This window comes from Camelus ferus, chromosome 3, assembly GCF_009834535.1.
Source record: "Camelus ferus isolate YT-003-E chromosome 3, BCGSAC_Cfer_1.0, whole genome shotgun sequence".
In the NCBI taxonomy this organism is placed as follows: domain Eukaryota; kingdom Metazoa; phylum Chordata; class Mammalia; order Artiodactyla; family Camelidae; genus Camelus; species Camelus ferus.
Window position 1 is genome coordinate 51877871 of NC_045698.1, and position 27280 is coordinate 51905150.

The window sequence follows — 27280 nt, forward strand, 5'->3', positions numbered from 1 at the left end:
GAAATATATTTCTACTTATATATATTACATATGTCAATCTGATATTAAGATACATTATTTTTTAAGTTGGTAAGCGTGTTAAAGTATAAAAATAAATAACATCACTTAGAATAGAATAATCTATGAAATTGAAATGGGAATTTAACAAAGTTTCAATGTAAGGAACACTATGTAAAATCAAGCTACTATGCCTAAACTCAGGGGTTCTTTTTTTTTTTTTTTCAAATATGTTTAGTCACCAAACAAAAGGAAAATCAGTTCCCATGTGGTATTAAATTGATTTAAACAAAAGCTATCAGTACAGAATAGTTCTAAGTATTAACAAATAACATGAAAATGGAAAGAAAATAATTACTAAGTACAGATAAAATTTATAGAAACACAAAAATAATTAGGAAGAATGTAAAGAAAAGAAACTTCACAAAATAAAACTGACTATTTTAGATACTTTATTGTATAATTTTAACAACTGACCCTAGGCTAAACACTGCCAGAAGAATTGATAATTTTGATCTATTAAATGTTCAATATTCTATAAAACTTCCAGAATTAAAACAAAATGATCTACTCAGGTTTGAAAACCAAAAATATTGGTTTCCCCAAAACAGACAGTTAATTTCCATCTCACTGTGTCAACAGTAGCTTTTTATCTAAGGGGAAAAATAAATCACTTCAACAAAACTAGCAAAGAGCTCATCAAATTCAAATGCAGTTTTCCATTTATGTATTTTTTATATTAAAGCAATAAACATGGTTCATTTATCTTCCCTTGGTTGCCACGTTTTTCTGTGCTGTTGCTATGAACTTCAGCCATTAGCTGTGCTCCAAGGTAAACTACACGAACCATCAACAAAAGTGACACTCCATCTATGGAGTTCATATTTTCTCCAGATTATCTATGCTAGTTGACAAGCTGGTAATGAAAAAAATCACACTAAGCAAATGGTTCCTCTAATAACAATAAATTTTCTATAAAATTATGAAGGGTACAAAACGTTTCCTTGCATCTATTTTGTCATGAATTCTAATTAACGTTGCAAAAACCTGAGAGTGCTGGGTCATCACAAGAAGTGCATCAAGGTTTGATTGATAATATGGTGTAAGTTGGCCAATGCTGCCAAGATTTTCGTCTCTTAAATTAATGGCCATCCAACCTGCCCTAATCATACAGCCCAAATGATATTCCCCTTCTTATTTCAATTTTCTTGAGGCATGGAAAATGGGAAAGATCCGTCATTTATCTTCTAACAGCTGGATAATAGATCTATCACAATAAAACATCTGCACAAACCCAGAAGTGTGTTTTTTGCCCACAACAGTGAAGCTTTTACCAACATTAAATCAATAACTTATAAAATGGTGTCTTACCCCCACAGTTTAGCTATGAACTACCAATATATTCATTAAACATCATTCTGTAGTTAAATTAAGGAGAAGAAACTTTGCCATCAAAAAATATAAATAAACAACTCTGGTTTCCAGTAGGCACTGACCTAATTTGTTTCCCTAAGAAACTCTGTTTTCTATTAGAAAGTTAAATGCTACAAAAGGATTTCTTCAAAATTAACCCTGAAGGAAAAGGAAATAATTACCACTCTGCTTTTAAGGTATTCTAAATAAAAGAGAGAAGGTCTACTGCAAAGCTTAAATTGCTCAACAAATATGAATTTCTATATTATAAAGAAAAACAAAGTGTTATAAAAAAAAAAGGAATTTAAAACTGAATGTTTGGAAACTTTTCCAGAAAAGGAAAAGGTGTTTAGGATATGTTAAACAGAGAAAATATGGTGAAAATATACAATGAAGAAATTATATTTCAAAACTTGTAACAAACAGTTCACTGGGCATAAATAAAATGTTCCCTTTTAATTGCATTGACACAGTAAGCTTCTATTTTATCTTTTAAAATGTACAGATATCTTCAGGCAACAGTTATCTAAGTAATGCTAAGATGTTCTACCAGTTCTATTACCATAATTGTATTCCTAAACCCAAAGTGACTTACTGTGGGGAAAGGACTATTTATATGACAAATATTGGTGTTTCTCTAGTTAAAAGGAAAAATAATTCTATTATATTTTAATATGCTTTTTATTACCACCTATCCTTACGGTGAGAATTACACAACTAATTTTCTTTGAGATCTCAATTTCAAGAAAAACTTCCTTTAGGCTAAAAGAAGCAACAGAAGGTATATCTCAAAATCAATACAGGTTAAATGAAAAAAGTTTTTAAATATGTTAGCATCTTCCAAATTTATCAGCAGTAAGTAACAGCAATATCATCACCATCATAATGATCTCAACAAGCTCCTGCTGGCACAAGTAAACTCCTTTACAAAAAGTGGAAATAAACTAGACCTGATTCATTTCACTAGGAAATTTTTAAACAAAATTACTTAGGATTCTTACTGATTTTCAATGCCAATGCTACCATTGTTAATTTTCAGGGGGAGAAGAAACACAGCTGTATCTTTTCAATATACTGTATGTGACAAGAAAAAGTAATAATAAAGATAAGATTCATAAATATTTATATAGATATCAGAATATTTTTAATCTTTCTACAATATATTATAAACACACAAAGGAAAAATGATCATAAAACATAATTAATTTAAGTACTGGGTAGACAAATTAATGGTACCTGGGGAAATCTGAGTCTCACAACCCAAACTCAGAAAAACCAAAAAGATGAAAACCTAAGTTCTAAGCATAACTAAAACAACAGAGAATCTCCAAACTTCAAATTACACCTAAGTGAAAAATAAGTTCTAAATCCCAGAGTTATCTTTCATGCATATATCACAAAACTTCTCAAAGATCAATGACAGTCTGAAAAAACTGTCCAGAACAAAGCAGACAGGAGTTAGTGGTGGGCATAGGAGGGAAGTAAAATCAAAAGCAGAATGAAAGAGAGTATCCTAAGTGTGAAAATACTAAAAAATACTGCTGGTAGATCAGAACAGATATACATGGAAGAAACTTCAAAGGAGGAGACTAAGATTCAATGAGGCTATCTTGGAAAGGCAGTTTCAAAAGGAAAACAGGTGAAAAAAAGAGGTAGATGAAAAGGAGTGCCTTAGAAACCATATGGTGACAGAAAAAAGAAATGAGAAGAGGAAATTTAGAATCCTACAAAAGAAATAAAAATAATCTTAGGACATACACTCCCTCCTATGCATGTCGTCCCTCAAAAAAAAAAAAAATCATACTTTGCTCTTCTGACAGAGAGGGTGCTCTTGTACTAGAAATCATGCACACTACCTCAAATTCAAACCACCAAACCTGTCCAAAGAAATGTAAAGATGCAAATAATCTACAAGTATTGAAAACAGAAAATGAAAACCAGAACAATTCAACTGATGAGAATTATCCACAAAAAATCAGTAATAAGTCAAAAGAAAACTATTAACACTTCAAACTGAATTAAGTACCCTCAAAGAAGGATTTCAAGATTGGAAAAATGAACATGAATCAGAAATTGAGAAACAGGGAACAGAAATAAAAGATAACAGGAAGAAGAGAAGTTGTTTAAAAACCAGAAAAGAAATTGAGAGGCAAAAAAGTAACCAGACAAACTGCAAAGCGCTCCTGGAAGAAAACAGCTGAATAAAAATTTGGGAAAGGGCTTTAAATAAAGTAGAAAAAGTAGAGAATGAAAATGAGATAAAGAAAGAAGTAAAAAGGTTTAGAGAGACAGTGGGTGAAATGTAAAACAGGCAAAGAAGATCTAACTTACATAAAATTGAAATCCCTGAAGAAGAAAAACAACTGAACAGAATTACTATTTAAAACTATAATCTTAAATAATAACAACAACATTTTGCCAGAAATAACATAAGTTCTAAACATTTATTTTGAAAAGGTTCACTGGGTACCAGAAAAAAAAAAAAAGACCTATATCAACTAACCCTGAGACACTGGTAAAACTATTATATTTCAAAAATAAAAAGAAAATCCTCAGGGTCAGCATCTTACTTAACACAGACACGTTACAGGCATTTCCTTTAAAATGAAACAAAAGAAGGATGTCCACCATCTTCACTACTACTGAACACTGTACTAAAATTATAAACCAATATAATCAGACAAGAAAAATTAAAGTCATAGGTATTAGAAAAGAGGAAGTAAAATTATCTCTATTTGCAAATGGTATGATTTATTTTCTAGAATAAAATGAGAATGAAAGGTAAAATTAAATCAAACAATAAAAGAATTCAGTGAAGCAGGATATAAAATTACTATACAGAAAATCAGTATCTTTCTTACATACCAATATAGCAAGTTCAATGATACAATGATAAAGCAATTCCAATTTATAACAGCATTCAAAGAAGTAAGGCTAATGATAAATATAACTCTAAACCAATATTTAACTCAATTAATAGTCCCCATCTCACTACTCTCCATGGAGTACATGCTAGCAATTCTGAAACAATACTTTATCTGCATTCTGGGACTGAGCAAATAAGTAAATATATTGTGGATAACAGGAGCCACATTTCTTAATATTGGAGAAGAAAGTTACAAACATGAAAGGGTAGGGCACTGGAAGGAACCCTGTACTGCTGCTGTGGAATTAGAGAATTCAGTATAAACCATTGCTATTTCATATACACAGAAAAATAGATACAGGTGTTTTTTTTAATTTTTAACAAATAAACATATATTATATAATACTTTAGGAAAAAGAAATGTCTCATAAATGATACATCATCAAAGCTCCCAAAAGATCTACCTATGAACACTGAGCATGACACCATTTGAGAAGAAAAACATTGAAAATAATAGTAAACACCTAATTACTATCACCAAGTATGTAACAAATTAATTCTCACAATCATTCAACAAATATTAAATACCTGCTCTGAAAAAGTACAATATTTTTTTTTCTATTGTATTTTGGAAATAAATGGTCAGAGCCCAAGAAAAGACATTCTAAATTTACAAAGAAATTGTACCGTTTACATTCCTTTTTCAGCCATTTGTTTCTTATTAACCCCATTTTATGGTGTCAGGCACTGTACTGAGGATTTTATATCCAATAGCTCATTCAACACAAACAGAAACTTTATACATTGAAAATTATAAGCCCTACAAATTCGGAAACTGAAACTCATAAAGGCTGAATACATAGCTACTAAGCAGCAAAACTTCAGACACAAACCAATTCTGTTTAATTCCAAAGACGGCAGTTTTCACCAGTGACGTACTCTCTTGTTCGGGAAGACAAGCACACGTTATATACAGAGTTCATTTCTGGGCCCTGCAACCAATTTCTTTTGGTTTATCAGGTAGCAGAAATCATGGCAAAAAATACATTAAAATAAAGGATCTGTTTCTTAAAGATATTATTATTCTCCACAGCACCTAGCAAATGTCTACAACATAGAGCAAACTAAATGTTTTTTTTATTATTACTAAAATCTAGTTAACCACATCAGTAATACTGACTTTATATCTAGGCTAGAAGGAGATAACAAGTATCCCGTACAGAAGACAAAAAGGAATCAAATTTCTTTTCTCTGCCTTCATTATGCCAATAACTACAGAAGAAATGAAGATTTCTGCTACATTACAGACTAGAAGAAATTTGTTCTGAATGACTTAGGAATGAAATCTCCAAGTATAGTCCAGGTATAATATAGTATTTTCAAAAATACACAGTGAAAAAAATCATTAAAAGAATTCACATGTACAATACAATATATTCACTTAGTATTAAAAACGCAGTAAAGGAGGAATGAGGAACAAAAAAGACAAAAGATATCGAAAAATAAAATAAAATGGCAGCTGTAAATTCAACTATATCAAAAGTAACACTAAATGTCAATGGATTAAACAATCTAATCAGAAGGCTCATGTTGTCAGACTAGATTTAAAAAATAAGATCTAACTATATGCTGTCTTCAGGAAACACACATTAGATTAAAAATGAGAATAAACAAAAGAAAATAAGAGAATAAAACAAAAGAAAAAGATATGTCAATTAAACAGCAATTATAAGAAAGCTGCATTTAAATAGGTCAAAATAGGATTTAAAACAAAAATTGTTATTAGAGATTAAAAGACATTTTATAACGACAAAGGGAAGATTAAAAACAAGTATAAACACAAGGGACCAAATATCAGAGCTCCTAAATATACGAAGTAAACACTGACAAAACTGAAGGCAGAAACAAATAGACAGCTCTACAATAATAGTAGATGTCATTACTCCACTTTCAATAATGGATAGAACTACATGACAGAAGATCAACAAAGAAATGGAAGACTTGAACAACACCATAAACCAATTGGATCTAACAGACATCTACAGAACACTCCACCCAAAAAGAGCAGAATATACACTCCTCTCAAATACACATTGAGCATCCACCAGGATAGATCTTATGCTAAGCCAGATAACAATAGCTGTGAGTCTAGTGGCTGCTGTATCAAGAAAGCTACTATATACAGATATAATGCACCTTGGTGATATCATCCTAAGGTGAGCTGGAATCCTTTTCCTCAATAGTTTTGAGCCATACAGATGTGTACAGAAGCATCCATCAAAGATACCATTATACCAGCTCCTCCAGAGGTCTGTTCACAGACCTCAAGCATCATTACTATTCCTAGATCTCATTATCGCATCACTACACACAAAAAATGGGAATGGGGTAGAGAGGAGGAAGAGATATGTACATTCCCAAAAGACTGAGAATTTTAGCCAGTAAAATCATTCTACCCAGCCAATAAAAGTGTTAAATATATGAAAATGTTCTACTATTTAAGGAAAAAAACAACACATTTATAATACTAAAACACACTCCTTGAACTTTTCATTATCTCTTTGATACTTCTTAATACTTCATTTTAAAACAATTATTTGTTCCTAAGTGATTCACCCTTTAAAAATCCTAATAAATCATTGCTTAAAATAAAGAAGTTAGTCCTAAAAGCAGTCAACAATTTAGTCACAGGATAAAGAAAGGATTTTTTTCCCCAACTTTCTCTTCTTCAGATTCTTATGAAGAAACATGTAACAAACTAAAATTCTAAATGCAATCTTTCCCATTACATGGACATTTTATTCTTCAGGGATTTTAGTGAGCTCTATTTATATTTATACTATTTTAAAATCAGTAAGAATAATTATGTCAAATACACAACAGCAAAATGATTCTATATAAATAAACTTTACTTTTTACATAAAAAGTTATTACTTACTGTGCTTTTATCCTTCAGAAGTTTTTCAATTATTTCAATTAACATTTCCTTCTGTTCTGGATCAAGACTAAGACAAAAAAAGAAAAACATTTTTTTCCTTTAACTCTAATTTTAAATGAAGCTAATCATTTTAAGGATGCTGAAAATTTTGTAAAGAGGGGAGGGAGAGAAAGAATTATGTCAAGATAGAATTAAACAGAAAATAAGTTTAAAGTAAAATGGGTTGGTTTTTCCCACAAATGTGTCCTAATCTTTCTATCTAAAGTTGCTTGTATTAATTAAACCCAGATACAAATACCACTAAGAAAATATTTAAAAAACAAGTCCCCTTCTTAAAAAGAAGTTGAAAAACCTTAAGAAAATAAATTCAAGCAGAAAAACTACAAGATCTCTTTTTAACTGGGGGGAAAATAACAGTATAGCAATCATTTTTTACTATGGACACATCATTATCAAAAACAAATATAAAGAATTTCCAAGTAAAAATTTTGTATCATTCAAGTTCACTGATGAGGACATGCATTCTAAAACCTGCCATATAAAACCAAGAAATGCAGAATAATAATTGGTATTGATACTATTAGTATTGTTATCCTGAAATTATTATATGTGCAATTTGGGGTAAAGCAAATGAGGAATTATGGAATATTTTTATTCTGTCATCCCCTGTTTTCTTAATAACCAGGATTCTTGGTGTGGAAGAAAAAAAATCGAAATTTAATATAGGAGAAACTAAATTTAAAAACTGTATTGAATTGGAATTGTCACTTTGAACTCAGATCTTTCCCAGCTCTAAAAAGTAAAAGGCCTGGAAACAATGATCAAACCAGTTTGATATAATTGATCAGCTGATTAAATAAAACAATCCCAAGTGCCTAAATAAATAAATAAATAAATAAAACCAAGAAATGCAAACAAAGGCTCACATACGTACATAATTGAAAAATGCATCTTAATAGCAGCTCTAAGCACTGAAATATTGATAATAATATAATTTCTTTCTAGCCTAGAATTCAATTGTTCATTTACTAAGAAGCTAAACAATGAGCATACAAAGATAAATGAGACAGAGTCTAGACAAAGATAAATGAGACACAGTCCAAACATAATCATACCACATAAGAGAGGTATGTATAAGTGTTACGGGGATAAAGAAGAAGAGCACCAATGGAGGAAGGCAGGAGGGCTGTGGAGGGAAAGTAAGTGACATCTCCGACGAATCTTAAACAACTTGACTTTAGAGCTAGAAAACATTAGGCAACATTCGAGGAGAGACCAAAGGAGGAACAAGAGATGGTAAATTAGATAAAAACACTTTATGTAGAGGACTAACAGGCAGTATACTAAGCTACTAGACTGTAAACTCAAGACAAAGAGAGGTAAAATGGAGCCTAGTGACGGACTTTTAAACTGTCATGGTGAGCTTGGATCTTACTTTGTAAGTTAGTAACAAGAAATGCTAATGACTGAGAAGCACGAAATAACTTTGTCTGACAGCTAACCTAAGAAAATGAGTTTTTGCTCTTCATAAACATTCTGTAAGTTTAGTATTAACTACTGTGATTATCTGAACATTCAAACTTTTTAATTCTTTCAAATTCCAGTTCCAGTCTCCCTAAGCAATCTTTCCTACCTAATCCCATTTCATTACATCTTTACTTTATGAAACCCTATATGATAATGTCTGAACCCTATTCCATAAAAGGCATTGTTAGTGTGCCTCTGTATATACACATATAAGATATGGCAGTGTCTTACTCAATTACAGACTGTCTTTAATTATTTGGCATATGTTTGATTTTTTTCTCAAATATGTGATACCACATCCTCTATTGTTTTCATACATCCTCTGTACGTAACACAACAACAGAAACACAAAATGATCTGGATAAAAGCTGTGGAATAAATGATAACAAAAAATAATACCAAATAAATACAGATAATAATTCTTTTATTTAGGCAACATAATAAAATATCACCACATGATATTTTAATAAATGTTATATAAATATGGTGTGGTACTATATTTAAAAACCAGTATTTAAAAAGTATTTAATAAAATAGCTCTGGAAAAGAATCAGACAAGGAAGGGAACAGCAGGACCAAAGATGGAAGAAGGGATAACAGAGTGAATTGACAGGACAACATGTAGGATAAGATTCTACCCTACAGTGAACAGAAGAAAATCTGAATTTTCTAATAACATAGGTGCCTATGTAATGAGAGATAGATTATATAAATGATATTTCAATCTCTGATTAGTTTTAAGTTATAAAATCCAGAAATTATCACAGGCCCTATAATAAGCTCACAAGTAAAAACCTGCCTGGGTCTCTATAACCAAAGCAAAATTAAAGATGTCTAAAGAAACAGTCACAGGGTTTACTTAGTTTAAGGACAGACTAGTTATAAGAGCTAATAAAATAAGCCTCTATGGGTTTTAACATTCCACATAACTTTAGGGATCTTCGGTATTCTTTAAAAAATACCAACCTGTACAATTTTTGTATTGCATGGGCTGCATTCTTCCTAACGTATGGTGATAAATCAGCAGAAGCTTCCTTAATAGCAAGCATCATAATAGGTACAATAATTGGCACTCTAATACTTGACAGAACTCTCAAAGCACTTGCACGAATCAGTTGATTTGGGTCCTAAAAGTAGGAAAATATTCATCAAAATTTCAAGTTTTCAATATTTCAAAGGCATCTTTATGATACAATTAATAGGTGCTTATAGGGTGTAACACAATAATAGTCCCCCCCCAAAAAAGGCTACTTAATTTAAAATAAATAACCAGTGTATGGAAATGAACAAGGAAAAGATAAAGAAATGTTTATTTCTCTGAATAATGTTTTAACAAGAAAAGTAATGGTTATAATTCTAGTCGATCATTTAGTACTAAACATGATGGGTTTTTAGAGGTTCACAATAATAAAATGCTGCAGGTCATAAATTTTACCTTTAAAAAAAAGTCACGTCCTCTCTTTGTACACTTTCAACAACTAGTTGGTGTAATGATGAACAGTTCTTTGATGCATGATAATGATTATACTGAACATAAAGGAACATACAGAAACTGCAAAATACAAGGCAAGGTCCAGCTGATTATATAAATTATTTTCTAAGGGTGTTGAATAGGCACTGTGAGAGGCCATTTAAATCTTTCAAGACACGACTATGCCACTTAGTGGATTATTGCTCCACTTCTTTAAATGACACACTTTCAGCTGTGCAGAACGTTGCAGCTATTTGCCTGTGCACTGTATTATTTACCTTCAGAGCTCGCTGAAAAGTGCTTATGGACAAGAGTGCCAGATCCTGCTGTTCTTCAGCGTACCGGACCAGGTAAACATATACTAACTTCTTGATCTGTGAAAAAGAAAAATTCAGTTTACCCCACGGTGAAAATAAAAAATTCAGTATTTTCTATACTAAAATCCATTCTCAATTTTTCTCAACTAAATAACTGAACCTGGTCATAGCCTTGGCTGTAAAATAAAGATAATATATTACAGGATAATGCATAGAAACAGAAAAAGCTTATAAAGTAAGCATTTTAATAATCCAACCCATAAGAGCAACATCCCATCAATGTGTCCTTACACTTGAAGGGAATACAAAGTTCATGAGCAAAACTCGTAAAAGAATATTAAAATATTAACTGAACTGCAAAAATATTTTCAAAATGAGGGATACAAATAACAGAAAGAACTTGGGCTCTGTCCACTAACTATATGGTATGGGAGCTTGTTTCCTCATCAGTCAAAAGGTGTTGGAGCCCAACTCTTACTCTAGGGTAATATTCACATTCCAATATACATCACATGCTATTTTCAGCTCAGTAAGAATGTGTGACAATAATACCAATTTAATGTAATAAAAATTCCAAAAGGCTGGAAGTGTGTTCTGAAAACTGTTCTCAAAGGCAATTTAATTAGCATTTATAACAAAATGATGAGCAGAAAAGTTAAATGAAAATTAGAATTTGAGTTGAAATTCATCAACTGATACAGCTTGAAACTCCCTTCTCAAATATCTTCAGATACCACTGTCTGATTAATTTTCTGATATATCAGTGTAGTGTATACCTAAAAGTTTACGGAATGTTCAAAGAGCAGGGGAGTGAGGGAAAGTAGCTTGAAATAACTGGAATTGATGCTGAAAATGAAAAACAGTACTATACTGGGCTATATTTCATATCATACTAACTCATCTGGGCTTCCTTAAAGACAACTGCCATGGCCTGCTTTCCCTCACACTCCAGTTTCCCTTGACACAGCACAGTTTTGACTTCCTTCACCGTCCTGTAAGCTCCCTTCTGAACTCACTCCAGTTTGTCTATATTTTTTTCAGTGTGGCACTCCGAACAACAAATGAAGTCTAAGCAAAACAAACTAGTTAAGACTTTGTTCCAGATGAGATGCTTCCACTGATACAACTAATTCTTGATTAAAACCATAAACTTTTCCCAAATGTACTACTGGCTAAATCAAACCATACTCAAGTTAATTGCTCTGCTGAAGTTTTTTTCTTTAAAAAGGAGGGCAAGTCTTACATTTACCTATAGAAATTTTCAACAACTTAAATTCAACCCATCATGCCACCCTCTTAGATAATTTTAGAGCTTAATCTGTAATCCAACCTATTTTGCTATTCTTCACAATTTCATAAGCACAAGTGAAAACTTAATGAACGTAATTGCCACATCTCCATCATTATTAACAAAAATGCTAACACACCATTTTAAGGTGATATCGATTTGTCTGTACTATACTGACAGGGCCAGAGGTGAAACTAACAAAAAACATACATCCAATTACTCTTCAATGTTGACTAGATCCACAAAATCTCAAAAACAAAATCTAAAATCCTTAACCTAATACTACTCCACAACCTTCCCTGAACTTCCTTTCTAGTCAAACAGGAATGATCTCCAAATATAATTCAAATTTTTGTCTCACTCTTCATTCACATTATCATCCTACTTTCTCCCAAGTTCTACTAATCAAAATCTTCCACAAAAGCAAAATGAAACAATAAAATGTCCACTAATAGAGGAACAGTAAAACAAATTACAGTACATCCATATACAACACTATATTATGTAGCCACTATATATAAGTAAATCTATACTTGACACTGAAAATATATCGTTATAAAATTTTTAAAAGGTACAGAACAGTATGTATATGATCTCACTTCTGTATTAATAAAATATATATATACACATATATTGCATTTTATCAATCTAAAACACACCATCAATTGTAAGAGGTACCATATTTTATGGACCATATAAAAAAGGAACCAAAAACCCTGACAGTTTTAAGTCACCTTCAATTGTTAAGATAAATCCCACCCACAGAAACCTTAAAATAGAAAACAAATGTCTTAGAATGGACATCATGTGGTAATATTTTAAAAAACTTACATACTTAACTATGTGTCAGGCACTGTTTTGAATGTTTCATTTAGATTAATTCATTTTATATTCAAAACTCAGTGAACAGGTATTACTATTCCTACTTTACAAGTGAAGAAACTGAGGCACAAAGAGGTTAAGTGACTTAGCCAATATAGAAATCTATTACATGAAGAACCAGGATTCAAATCAAAGCATTAAAGTTGAACAAAATCTATATACTAAAATGTTAACAGTGACTGTTCCTGGGTGATGGTATTAACCAGTGATCTTCACTCTTTACATCTTCCCATATTATTTAATTTTATTATGATGAATATTAGTTTTGTGTCCACGGTAAAACAATAAAGATATTTTCACTTTAGGGGTGAATCTCAACTTTTCAGACATCCTCCAGCAAAAAATAACAGTACTTTCTCTGATTATAAAAGTATTTTAACTTTAAAACTTTTTTAAAAAACTTTTTCATGATAAAAAAAAATTTCTAAAACTGAAAATATTTTTAAGTTCCCACATTACTAAGGTCTGTAGCACTGGCAGCATGTAGCCACCAGAACCGTTTTCAGGATGTTCAACAGACAAAAACTCAGCTAAATCAACAAGCTCTTCACAAGTCAAACAATCCGTGACAGGCCCCTTGCTTCTGAATGTTAGCCAATCAGGAACAAACTCACGAAAAAAAGCACGTTTGAGTGCCAATTAATCAAGTGACCACGCCTCTACAGATGGTATCAATCCACGCAGGCCCCTGAAAGCCCATGAAACCTTCAAATGATCACTTGCAATCAGGTGATCTCATATAAGAATACAAAAAATGGGTGCCAAAATTATGTGATACAAGTATACAAGATGACAACCAAATGATCCAAAAAACACCCAATGTTTTAGATTATATTTAAATGGAAATACAAATTAAAAAAATTTTTAAATCACAGTTTAAGCATGTATATAATTATTTGAGGTGTAATGATTTTCTCCAGATTTTAAAGTTCTTAAGATTACAATAGTGCCCAAAAGCAACTAACACTTGCTGGTTGACTGATTTATAGCAATTTAAATATATCCAATCAACACACAAGATATACTTTAAATAAGCTATTTCTCAAATCCACCTTGGAATGAGCACAAGGTTATTTAGTACAGGAACCATTCCTTATTTATTCATATATTCCCATGACCTATCACATATGGTAAGAAATCAACAATTTTCAGCCGAATGAAACATCACAGCCCAGTAATAGCCTGGGGGAAAAAAAAAAGACATTTGCCATTAGATTGCTATATCTAGGATCTAACTTACCACCAATAGTTATAATTCATCAATCAGATGTCTAGAAAGACACCAACATACTATGAGGAAACAATAGGTATTAAGAAGATTACCTCCAAAGTCTTTAAACTTGTGGGTTTGGTGGTTTTTTTTTTTTTTTTTTTTTTTTTGTGCAAACTAACCATTTAAAATATTCCTTCTCTTTACTAATTATATTCAGACCTCAGTCTATAGTTCTCAGGAAAGTTTCAAAAGATGGGTTAGGGTCCATCAACCCCCTCATCTTCTTGTGATTTATTTACCTAACTGTACAGCCAACTTTTAAAGCTGAATTATGAACTCCAAAATATATCCAGGAGTCTATATTGGCAACACTGAAATGTTCAAACCACAGCTGAGCTAGCAGGCATTGCTGTAATTACTCACTATTGGAAAAGGATTTTTGTGACTGTTATGGCAAAAAGCATAACAATATTCAATCACAGAAGGTTGCAAAACACTAAATTTGTTCTAGTTCTGTTATAAGAATCAATCAATATTGACCACAAGAGGCCTATGCACTGACTGGCTGCAGGTGTGCAGAAAAAGCTCACTTTCCCTGAAACCATTCTGTGACCAGAAATGGGAGTACTTAAAGCTCCGTGACTACACCATTCTCTGATCAGTTACTTTCATTCAATGTTACACTACTCCTTGCTGTAAAGCTAATCATAGCAGAGCCCCAGTAGGCTGGAAGAACACAGGCAGATCTGTTTAATTAGTTTATCAATACTAGTACATCAAACTTCATGAGTTATTGACTAAACCTTTGATTATTTTTGTACTATAACCACTGATTGCTTACTAGGTCACTTTTGGTATCATTTGACATCAAATGGCAGATGACACACAGCTCCACTGTGTGCCTAAGGCAGTGTGTACTTGTAGAGATGAAATTTTGTACTTGACAGCAATGAAACACCAATCAATTCCCTGAACATAAATTTTAAGAAGCTTATGTTAGTTTCCCTACAACATCAGAGCTGATTAAGCATGTTTCAAAAAACTAACAAGGTATCTCAAGAACAAAAGAAATCCAAAACAAACAGATCAATGGAGTAGTCCCACTTTATCTGTGGAGGATACTTTCCAAGACTCCCAGTAGATGCCTGAAACCATGTATAGTATGAAATTCTATACAAATGATTTTTTTTCCTATACACACATTTCTGTAATAGTTTTATTTATAAATTAGGCACAGTATGATTTTAACAACAATAGATAGTAATAAACGTTATGTGAATGTAGTCTCTCTCTCAAAATACCTTATTTGGCTGCACTTACCCTTCGTCTTGTGGTGATGTGAGATGATAAAATACCTAGGTGATAAGATGAAATGAGGTGAATGATGTAGGCGTTGTGATGCAGGGTTAGGCTACTACTGACCTTCTGATGATACGTCAGAAGGTGTGATCCTGGATCTCTGAGCATGACAATGTGGATGGCTGGATGTCAGGAGGAGATGATGTCAATGGCTGGGGATCCCAAAAGTATGGCACAAAATTTCATCACACAACTCATAAAGGCGTGCAATTTAAAATGCATGAATTGTTTACTTCTGGAATTTTCCATTTAACATTTTTGGACTGCAGCTGACCATGAGTAACTGCAACCATGAAAAGTGAAACCAGGGGAAAAGGGGGGACTACAGTAATTATGTTTCTAGTGACACTTTTGTTATAGATCATTAGACAGCATACCAGAATCTGATTGTAAAGGAAAAAGAATAGATAAGTTCTACTATTGATATCTATATGAACATTACAAATAGCTCTGAATAAACAATAAATAGTACAGAATTTTCTGCTTAAAACAAGAAGAATGAAAGTCCAGAAAGAACCAGTTACAGCATAACTTACTACCTATATCTAAGGACTTGGTCATTTCTACCCATATCTAAAACATTAAAAAATTATACCGATGCCAGATACCTCCCAAAGGATAGCTAATACCAGACGATGATAAGAGGTCAAAGACATTAAAGCAGAAAGAGGAGGGAGGAATCAAACAGGAAGGATGGCTCTCAGAGGGGAATGACCTAAAATGGATCCTGAAGCCAAGCTACCTGGCTTTGAATTCTGACTGCCCCATACTAGTGGTATCACCTTGGTCAGATAAACAAGCCTCTCTGTTACTTTGTCCTCATATGGAAAAATACTAAAAATGAAAGAACCAACCACCCAGGGTTATTTGTGAGGATAAAATGAGCTGATATATGTAAGGCATTAACAACCTAGCACTGGCAGCATTTTTTAAGAGCTAGCAATCATTGTCGCTACCAAGAGACTGTATTCCTGAATAACTCTAAGACAAGCTTTACCTACATCTTAATTTTTCTAAGTCAAATTTTGATTTCTTTTTCAGCTACTTGAACTTTCATATACCATAAGCCATAAAACTAATGTACATATCAAATTAGAAGCTTAGATAGCACGGCCATAACATATCAAAGACAGTTTAACTGAATTATCAATTCAGAATTATACATGGTAACAAGCACATAAACAGTGCTTAATAAATATCTACTAAATTAATCTTAAGTGAAATTTGCAAATACCATAAGATTACATGTTCAGTCCGTATTTCTCCCATTAATTAAAATCTTAGTAAGAATGGCTTATCAAGTTATTAAAGTCCAGTATTAAATTAATTTAACCTATTTCTTAAATTGGCAACAAGTGTACAACTGTTTTGATTTTAATTTACCCAAGTTAGTCCAATTCACTTTATGATGGCTATTCATTTTGGCAGCAAAATTCGCTATATGAAACATACAGTGTACCTACTATCTAATAGAAAATGAAGTGTACTTAAAAATGTATCTAAAATGTGGGTTTAAAGTACTATGTTTAAAATCCTATAATATAAATTATTCTACTAAAAAGTTAAAATGACAGGAAAACAATTCATTTTATATGTAGAAATGTGTACTCTAGAAATTGTACAGTGTATACCTCACTGTACTTTTCTAGATTTTGAATATACAAATGCAAGACTATTTAAACTACTAATTTACCTTGTATGAGGAAAGACTAAACTACTGATTTACTTTACATGAGACATAATAACATTCAGTCTACTGCATAGTATTAAAACAGCTAAGAGTCTACTTTGCATCAATCTTGTTTGTAGTATACAAATGAAATGTGACCTAGTTGATCTTACTGTTCCACTTAAACAAAAAATCCTATCATCCATTCTCAGATCATGACTATTTTATTCACTCTATTTTTCCTGTACTGATGCAATCTTTTCATTTGAAAATGCCTTGTTGTTCAAACTATACATACTTAAGTACTGACTATAAAACTTCTAATGATAGGTGGCTCACCCAGTATATCCCGGCTGTAAAGCATTATAAGACACCATTACAGAACTCTGATGTAGAGGTTGGAAAAGAGGAAGATAATTTTGAAGTATGTCCCCAGTTATAAACTGAAAATTCTGCATGGAAAGTAAAGAAGACTGAGACTAATGTTTTCATTTGGTAACATTCCACATAATCTAAGGTCTTAGAAATAGTTAGATTTTGATATAAAGCTGTAAGTTAGAAAAAATAATAGAGATCTGACTTACTCTCCTACATTAACCAAATAGAAACCCAGTTAAAAAAAAAATGAAACTAGAGTTTTCATATGTGGGACAGTAGGCCGTATATTACTGTGAACCCTGAGAGAGGGACACAAATCAAGGCTGAGCCCTTCAATTGAGGGTGAGTCTAGCAAGGCAAGGGAGGCAACTCAGACAGAACCCGGAAGACTCAGTGTGCTGAGAAGACAGTGATTAAAGTTCACAGAGGACAAGGCGGCTAGAATTTGCAGAGCAGAATAACAAAGAGAAGGGAACTTCACAGAGAGAGAGAATGCATCCTGCAGAAGGGCATCATCCAGTCGTAGGCTAAGCACCAACATGCACATAAGTGAGATGAAACATCTGAGGCAGACCAAAAACACCTAGAAAGAAGTAGGCAAAACAGATCTCAAAGATCACAAAAAGCTAGGAATAGTTCATGTTCCCACCAGCCAGAGAGAAAAGATTTTGTAAATACACGTATCACTGAGGAGAACCCGAAGAAAGCCACTGCTTTAGTAGTGGACTGAAGGTGTTTCTGTATTCCCTAATAAAGACAGAGTATTCTTTGGAAGAATCAAATGACTCCATACAAGTTCACTATGCATCACAAGAAAGCCCAACACAATTTAAAGGAATACAACAAAATCTAGCAATCAACAACATAAATTTCATGATCATCATCATCTAATTAAAATTTACTACTGATATAAAAAAATCAGGAAAATATGAATAGTAACCATGAGAAAAATAAATCTATAGAAAAAGATTTAAAATGACAGAAATGATATAACTAGTGTAAAGACGTTACAATTATAAATATGATCCATATGTCCAAGAAGGTAGACAAAAATATGAATATGGTAAGGAGAGAACTGGAGGATATAAAAATGACCTAATTTAACATTTAAAAATGAAAGATATAGTAGCTGATAAGATAAATATACTAGAAGGGATTAACAACAGCTAGACCCTACAAAAGGAAAAATCAGCTAATCTAGGCATACAGCCATAGAGACTATCAAAGTGAAGCAACAAGGGAAAAGACTGGAAAAAAAGTGAATATAGTTATCTGTGACCTGAAGGCCAGAGATAAAAAGTAAAACATGGAAGCATCAAGAGAAAAATTACAAATTATAAAGGAGAATCAACGATTCAATTAACAGGGACTTTACATAAGAAACTGTGGAGGGCAGAAGGGTCTTTAAAGCATCTTTAAAACGCTGGAACAAAAAGAAGCTATTAACCCAGAATTCTATGACCAATGAAACAATCCTTTAGCAATGAAGGTAAAATGGAAACACTTTCAGAAAAAAGATATGAGAATTCATCAGCAGCAGATCTCCATTACAGAAAAAGCCAACAGAAGTTCTCAGGGCAGGACGATGATACTGATAGATATTTGGATCCTTAGAACATAAAGAGAACATCTGACATGATAAATATCTAAACAAATGATAATGACTTTTTTTCCTGTTTTTTCTTTTAATTTCCTCATAAGTCATATGAACATTTAAAGGAAAAACTGAACTGTCTTTTAATGCTTTCAACTTACATAAATCTGATAAATTAATAACTAAAACATAAGATAAAGGGTAAGAATGTATATTGTTGATTTATATATTTTATATGAAGAAGTACAATATCAAATATAACTGGACTGTGAAAAGTTAAGAATGTATATAGGAAGGAAGAAAGGAAGAGAGAGAGGGAGGGAGGGAGAAAAAGGAAAGAAAGAAAGAAATGTAAAGAAGCACAGGTTAAAAATAAATACAGGAAAAATTTAAATGAGATTTCCTCTATAAAAAAGAGGAAAAAGAAGAGAGGAACAAAAAAAGGGAGACCAAAAAAAAAAAAAAAAAAAAAGAAATAGTATAATAGTACATTCAAATCCAACCATATCTATTAAAAACAACAAATGTTAACAGAATAAACATTCCAATTAAAAGGCAGAGATTGACAGAATGAGTGGGAAAAGGATGGAACTAGATGCTGTCAACAAGAAATGCACAAAGATATAAAGACACAGGCTAGGAGTAAATGAATGAAAAAAGGAAATACCCTACAAAGATGAGAAGGCTGGAATGCCAATATTAATAATAAGAAATCAAATAAACATTAAGATAAAAATTATTACCAGAGAAAAATAAGGATTTACTTTAGGATAAAAGGGTCAATTCATCAGGAACACCTGAAAAGAGTTATGCCTAATAGGAGTGCTACAAAATATAAGCAAAAAATGACTAAATTAAAGGGGAAAATTAACAATTTCAGAATCATGATTGGGAGATTCAAAATCCCTCTCTCAGCAGATGATACAACGACTAGACAAGAGGTCAGTAAAGACATTTTAAAAATCTAAACCATATTAACAACCACATTTACTTAAATACTTACAGAACATTATATACAATAATAGTGGAACATACATCTTCTCCAACTTCACATGGTATGCATACCAAAATAAACTTAAAAATTAGCTAGAAACAAGTCCTCATAAATTTTAAGAGAATGATGTTTTATAACTAAAATGGAATTATATTACAAAGCAGTAACAACATAATGCTCCCCCAACATCTGGAAATTAAACAACATACTTCGAAAGACACGTTAAGTCAAAAAATAAATCATATAGTTAACAAGAAAATATTTTTAACTGAGTAACAATGAAAAAAAAATCAAATACAAATTTAGGAAATCAACTGATGCAATGCTTAGAGGAAAATACACAGTATTAAAGCATTACATTTACAAAAATATTTGATCTGAGTTCCAAACTCAAAATAACAGAAAACCACCACCACCCAAAATTAAGTACAAGGAGGAAATATAACAGATAAATACAAAAGTCAATAATCACACCAAAAAGAGATCCATGATATGGGAAATAGAGAAAACTGATAAAATTAAAAGTTGGGTTTTTTAAAAAAGATCAATAAAATTGATAAGCCTCTAGATAAACTGATTAAGAAAAAAAGATAAGACAAAAGTTACCAATTTCATGAATGAAAGAGGAAACATCACTATAGAAGCTACAAACATTAAAAGGATACTAAGGAAATATAATTAACAACTTTATGCCAATAAACTGACAACCTAAATGAAATGGACACATTTCTTAAAAGAAAAGAAAAACCAACACAGATCCAGTAAGATGAAGACTCTAAACAGCCTCGTGTTAGGGATCCACCAAGACTCTCTTCAGGTTTAATGACCTCCTAGAAGGACTCACAGCACTCAGAAAGTTGTTATACTCATGGTTACAGTTCATTACAGCAAAAGCATATATATTAAAATCAGCAAAAGGAAAAGGAACGTGGGGTGAAGTCCAGAGGAAGCCAGGCATAAGCTTCCAAGAATCCACATGCCAGTGTAGTCACATAAGGCCTGTTTACTTCCTTCGGCAACAACGTGTACCAACATGTATGAAGGGGTGCCAACCACGGAATCTTGCTTAAGGCAGACAGTTCAGGGTTTTTACTAGGGATCTGTCATGCAGGCACTGTATGCCTACATATCTTCATCAGTGTGTATGAGTTTAGTAACTGAAACTCCAGACCATGAGAAGGAAAGCAGGTGTTTACCAGAAACACATTTTCAGTATACACATTTTATTTGGATAAACTGATACAGCATGGCCCAAAGCCTCAGGTACACAAATCACTCTTACCAGACAGAACATTCCAAGAGCTCAGTTCACCAGAGCCAACCAGGAAAACAGTAATGAAAACAGACCTTTCCTGGGAACGGTCAGGGTTTGCACAACCCAAGCCTGCTGAGTTTACCTGCCACACAGGCAATACCAACAACTTGAATCCATAATTAAAAATTTTGCATAAAAGAAACTGCAAGCCCAGATATCATCACAGTAATGATGAGACAATATCAAACAGGATGTAATAATACAAATTTTCCACATATTCTTTCAGAAAATAAAGGAAAAATACTCTCCCACTCATTTTAAAAATCCAGTATTAACTAGTTACCCTGATATCAAAACCAAAGACATCATAAGAAAAAAAAAAGCCTTCAATAAGATATAAATGCAAAACTCCTAACAAAAGTTAGAAAATCAGTTCTAACAATATATTAAAAGATTAATATATCATGGCCATGAGGAATTTATCCCAGGAACAGAAAGGTTTAACAACTGAAAATCAGTCCCAGTCATTTATCATATGAAGAGAACAGAGAAAAATCCTATAATTTCAATAGTTACAAAGAAAGGATTTGACAAAATTCAACATTTACTTATTATAAAAACTTTCAGCAAACCAGGGATAGAAAGAACTTCCTCAATACGATTATAGGCATTCGAAAAAAAAACCTATAGCTAATATCAAATTCAATGGTAAAAGGCAGTGTTTTCTGTATCAGGAACAAGGCAAGGATAACTACTCTCATTGCTTTCATTCAACACTGTAATACAGACTGTACATGGTGTACTATGACAAGAAAAAGACACACAGAATAGAAAACAAGTAAAATTATGTTTGGACATGATATGATCATTTATGTAGCAAAGCCAAAGAAATCAATAAAATAGCTATAAGAACTATTAAATGTTTAGCAAGGACACAAGATCAATGCACAAAAATCAATGCTATATACACTAGCAGTGACCACTTGGGCAATAAAATTAAAAAGAAACTCCATTTAAAATAGCATTCCAAACTACTCAAAACTAAATTTAACAATTTGTGCAAAGCAAGCACACCAAAACCTATAAAACACTACAAAGGGAAATTACAAAGGATCATATTCAAGGACCAGAAGACTTAATACGGTGAGGATGGCAATTCTCTCCTAATTGATCTATAAAACAAAATCAAACCTAACAGGCTTTTGAAGAAACTGGCATGCGGATTTTAACACTTATACAGAAAGACAAAGGACCCAGATTAGTCAAAATAATGTTGAAAACAGAACAAGACTAGAGTGCTTTGAGGCTTACTAGAAGGCTATACTGAACAAGACAGTGTAGTACAGGCATAATGATACACATTCAGATCAATAGAACAGAATAGAAAACCCAGAAATAAACTCACACATCTACAGTCAACTAAACTTCAACAGAAGAAGCAAGAATATACAATGGAGAAAAGACAGTCTCTTCGGCAAGTGGTGCTGGGAAAGCTGGACGGACGCATGTAAATCAATGAAGTTAGAACACTTCCTCACACCAAACATAAAAATAAACTTAGAATGGCTTAAAGACTTAAACATAAGATTGGACACCATAAATCTCCGAGAAGAGAACACAGGCAAAATATTCTGACATAAATCATGGCAATGTTTTCCTGGGTCAGCCTACCAAGGTAATAGAAATAAAACCAAAAACAAACAGGACCTAAATAAACTCACAACCTTTCACACATCAAAGAAAACCATAAACAAGATGAAAAGACAATCTACAGACTGGGAGAAAATATTTGCAAACAATGCGACTGACAAGGGCTTAACTTCCAGAATATACAAACAGCCCATACAACTCAGTAATAAAACAAAAAGCAAAAAACAAAACCAACCTAATCCAAAAATGGGTGGAAGACCTAAACAGACATTTCTCCAATGAAGACATACAGATGACCAATAGGCACATGAAAAAATGCTCATCACTGATTATCAGAGAAATGCAAATAAAAACTACAATGAGGTTATTATCTCACATCAGTCAGAATGGCTATCATTAAAAAGTTCACAAATGATAAATGCTGGAGAGGGTATGGAGAAAAGGGAACCCTCCTACACTGCTGGTGGCAATGTAATTTGGTGCAGCCACTATGGAAAATACTATGGAGGCTCCTTAAAAAACTAGAAATAGAGTTACCATATGAACTAGCAATTCCACCCTTGGGCATAGATCTGGAGAAAACTCCAATTCAAAAAGATACATGTACCCCATTGTTCATGGCAGCACTATTTACAGTAGCCAAGACATGGAATGAAACTAAATGTCCATTGAGACATGATTGGATAAAGTTGTGGTGTACAAACACACACACACACACACACACACACACACAATGGAATACTACTCACCCATAAAAAGAATGAAACAATGCAATTTGTAGCAATATGGATGGACCTAGCTTAAATTAAGTAAGACAGAGAAAGTATCACATGATATCACTTACATGTGGAATCTAAAAAAATGAGACAAATGAACTTATTTACAAAATAGAAACAGATTCCGACATAGAAACAAATTTATGGTTACCAAAGGGGAAATGAGGAGGTGCTAAGGATAAATTAGGAATTTGGGATTAGCAGATACAAACTACTATATATAAAACAGATAACAACAAGGTCCTACAGTATAGCACAGGGAACTACATTCAATATCTTGTAATAAACTATAATGAAAAAGAATGTGTGTGTGTGTGTGTGTGTGTGTGTATGACTGAATCACTATGCTGTACACCAGGAACTAACACAACATTGTAAATCAACTAAACTTCAATTTTAAAAAAAAGAAGAAAAAATTTTCACAGAAGTGACACAGTAGTCCAATTGGAAAAAGATAGTCTTCTTAATAAATGGTAACAGAACAACTGAATATCTGGGGGAAAAAAATGAATCTCAAATCTTACCTCACACCATACACAAGATCTAATTGACCCAAACAGCCAAAACAATCTTGAGAAAGAATGGAATTTAAAGTATCACAGTATCTGATTTCAAAATATGCTACAAAGCCACAGTCTTCAAAAAAACTGCATGGTACTGGCACAAAAACAGACACCTAGATCAATGGAACACATCAGAAAGCCCAGAAATAAATCCATAGTCAATGTGATCAATTACTCTACAACAAAGGGGGCAAGAATAAATGATGGGGGAAAGGTAGTCTCTTTAATAGTGTTCAGAAACCGGACAGCTACACGTAAAAGAATTAAACTGAGCTACTTTCCCACACCACATACAAACATAAACTCAAAATGGATTAAAGACTTTTTCAACTGTAAGACCTGAAACCATAAAACTAGAAGAAAACATAGGTACTGCTCTTTGAAATGGGTCTTAGCAATATTTTTTGGATATGTCTCCTCAGGTAAGGGAAATGAGCAAAAATAAACAAATGCGACTATATCAAACTAAAAACCTTTTGCACCAGCAAAGGAAACTATCAACAATATGAAAAGGCCACCTACTGGATGGGAGAAGATCTGCAAATGATTTATCTGATAGTTAATATACAAAATATGCAAAGAACTCATACAACATCAAAACATCAAAATATATAAACCTGGATAAAAAAAATGGGTAGAGGACCTAAATAGACGTTTTCCCAAAGACCACAGATGGCCAACAAACACATGAAAAGATGCTCAACATCACTAGTCATCAGGGAAATGCATATCAAAACCACGTCACCTCATATCTAGCAGAATGGCTATTATCAAAAAGACAAGTGACAAGTGTTGGTGAGGATGTGAAAAAAGAGAATCCTTGTGCTCTGTTGCTGGGATTGTAAATTGGTACAGCCACTATGAAAAACAGAATGAAGGTTTCTTAAGAAATTTTAAATAGAACTACCATACATACAATCCAGCAATTTCACTACAGGGTAAATATCCAAAGGAACAAAAACACTAATTCAGAAAGATAAATGCACCCTTATACTCACTGTAGCATTATTTACAATAGCCAAGGTATGGAAGCAACCTAAGCATCCACTGATAGATGAATAAAGAAGATGTGGTGTATATATACGCAAGGGAACACTGCTCAGCTATAAAAAAAAATACTGAAATCCTGACATCTGCAACAGCATGTTTGGATCTAGAGGGTATGCTAAATAAATCAGACAAAGAAAGATAAATACCATGTGATTTCTCTTATATAACTGGTGGTTGCCAAGGGGGAAGGGGTAGGGGAATGAACGAAATAGGAGATTAAGAGGTACAAAATTCCAGTTATAAAATAAATAAGTCATGAAAATGTAATGTACAGCATAGGGAATATAATCAATAATATTGTAATAACTTTGTATGGTGACAGATGGTAATTAGACTTATCGAGATCATTATGTAACATATAAAAATAACAAATCACTATGTTGTACACCTGAAACTAATTTTATACTGTAACTCAACTGTATGTCAATTTAGAAAAATCTAATTTGAAATGTTTTCTGTAGTAGAGTTACCACAGTAGGCCAGAGACTGCTATCCTTAGAAAGCCTACATACAAAGCTGGCCAGGACAGGTTGTCTGGGAACTTGAACACCAGAGGTACTGCCACCATCCCCTAAGTGATTAGGGTGATTTACATACAAACAATATGGATCATGCTGAACAGCTGCTTACTTTCTGAGAGTCTAGAATTCTGGAATGTGTTAGGAAGTTAATGACTACATGAATAGTCCCAAATAAAAGACTTGGGCCCTGAGTGTCTAGTGAGCTCTTTTACTAGACAACACTTCACAAGTTTTGTCACAGGTAATGCTGGAGGAATCCAATGTCAGGGGAAAAATCACTGGGAAAGCTTCTTGGAAGCTTGCACCTGGTTTTCTCTGGACTCTACCTCACGCACATCTTTTAGTACCTGATTTCTGGTGTGCATCTTTCAGTGTGATAAATCACAGCTATGAACATGACAATAACCTGAATCCAGTTAATCAGTCCATGGAATCATCAAACCTGCGGGTAGTCCTGGGAATCTCCCATGACATGAATCACACATCAAAATTTAATAGCTAAAACTATTAAACGCTTAGAACAGATCAGGAGAAATCTTCGTAATATCAGGTTAGGCAAAGACTTCTTAAGCAGTTCACAAAAAGAGTCTAAAGTATAACTGAAAAAAATGGATAAAACAGACTTTATCAAAATCTTATTTCTTTGAAAGACATTAAGAAACCAAAAAGACAAGCCACAGACTAGGAGGAAATAAATAATAGTAAATAACTATTGATCTGACAAAAGAATATATAAAGAATTTTAATGCTTGAATAAGACAAAAAATTAAAAGTAGGCTAAAGATTTGAAGATATTTTTTCTTTATATTTTTTGATTTACAATGTTGCATTAGTTTCTGGTGTACAGCATAGAGATTCAGTTATACATATGTATGTACGTATTCTTTTTCATTACAGGTTACTACAAGCCACTGGATATAGTTTCCTGTGCTACAGAGTAGGACCTTGTTGTTTATCTATCTATTCTGTACATAGTAGTTTGTATCAGCCAATCCCAAACTCCCAATTTATCCCCCCTCCTTCCTTTCCCCCCTGGTAACTATAAATTCGTTTTCTGTGTCTATGAATCTCTTCCTATTTCGTAAATAAGCTCGTTTGTGTCAATGTTTTAGATTCCACATATAAGTGATATCATATAATGTTTGTTTTTCTCTGATCAACTTGCTTTACTTAGTATGATTATCTCTAGGTCCATCCATGTTGCTGCAAATGACATTACTTCATTCTTTTTAATGGCTGAGTAGCTGAACAGATATTTTAGAGAAAGGATATTTGACTGATAAAAAAAGATCATGGAAAGACACTCAACATCACTAAATATTAGGAAAATGCAATTACAGGCACAATGAAATTCCGTGACACATCCACCAAAATGGCTAAAGTTAGACTCTAACAAGATCAAGCATTGAAAGGGATGTAAACAACTTGAACTCCACACACCGCTGATGGGAAGGCAAGTGGCACAGCCACTTTGGAAGACTATATGGCACTATTTTCTAAAAATGAAGCATATTCTTCCCAGACAATGCAACACATCTATTCGTAGGTATTTACCCAAG

At 32.8% G+C, this 27280-nt stretch overlaps 1 protein-coding gene across 1 annotated transcript in view; it reads right to left on the reverse strand.

The window, feature by feature from the left end:
• Nucleotides 1-27280, reverse strand: part of AP3B1 (adaptor related protein complex 3 subunit beta 1) — a 220474-nt gene that overhangs the window by 149019 nt on the left and 44175 nt on the right. The window contains exons 4-6 of the mRNA XM_006186723.2: nucleotides 10491-10586; nucleotides 9708-9868; nucleotides 7215-7281 (exon numbers count right to left, since the gene is read on the reverse strand). Of these exons, the coding sequence (XP_006186785.1) occupies nucleotides 7215-7281; nucleotides 9708-9868; nucleotides 10491-10586 (324 nt within the window). The remainder of the gene's footprint in view (nucleotides 1-7214; nucleotides 7282-9707; nucleotides 9869-10490; nucleotides 10587-27280) is intronic.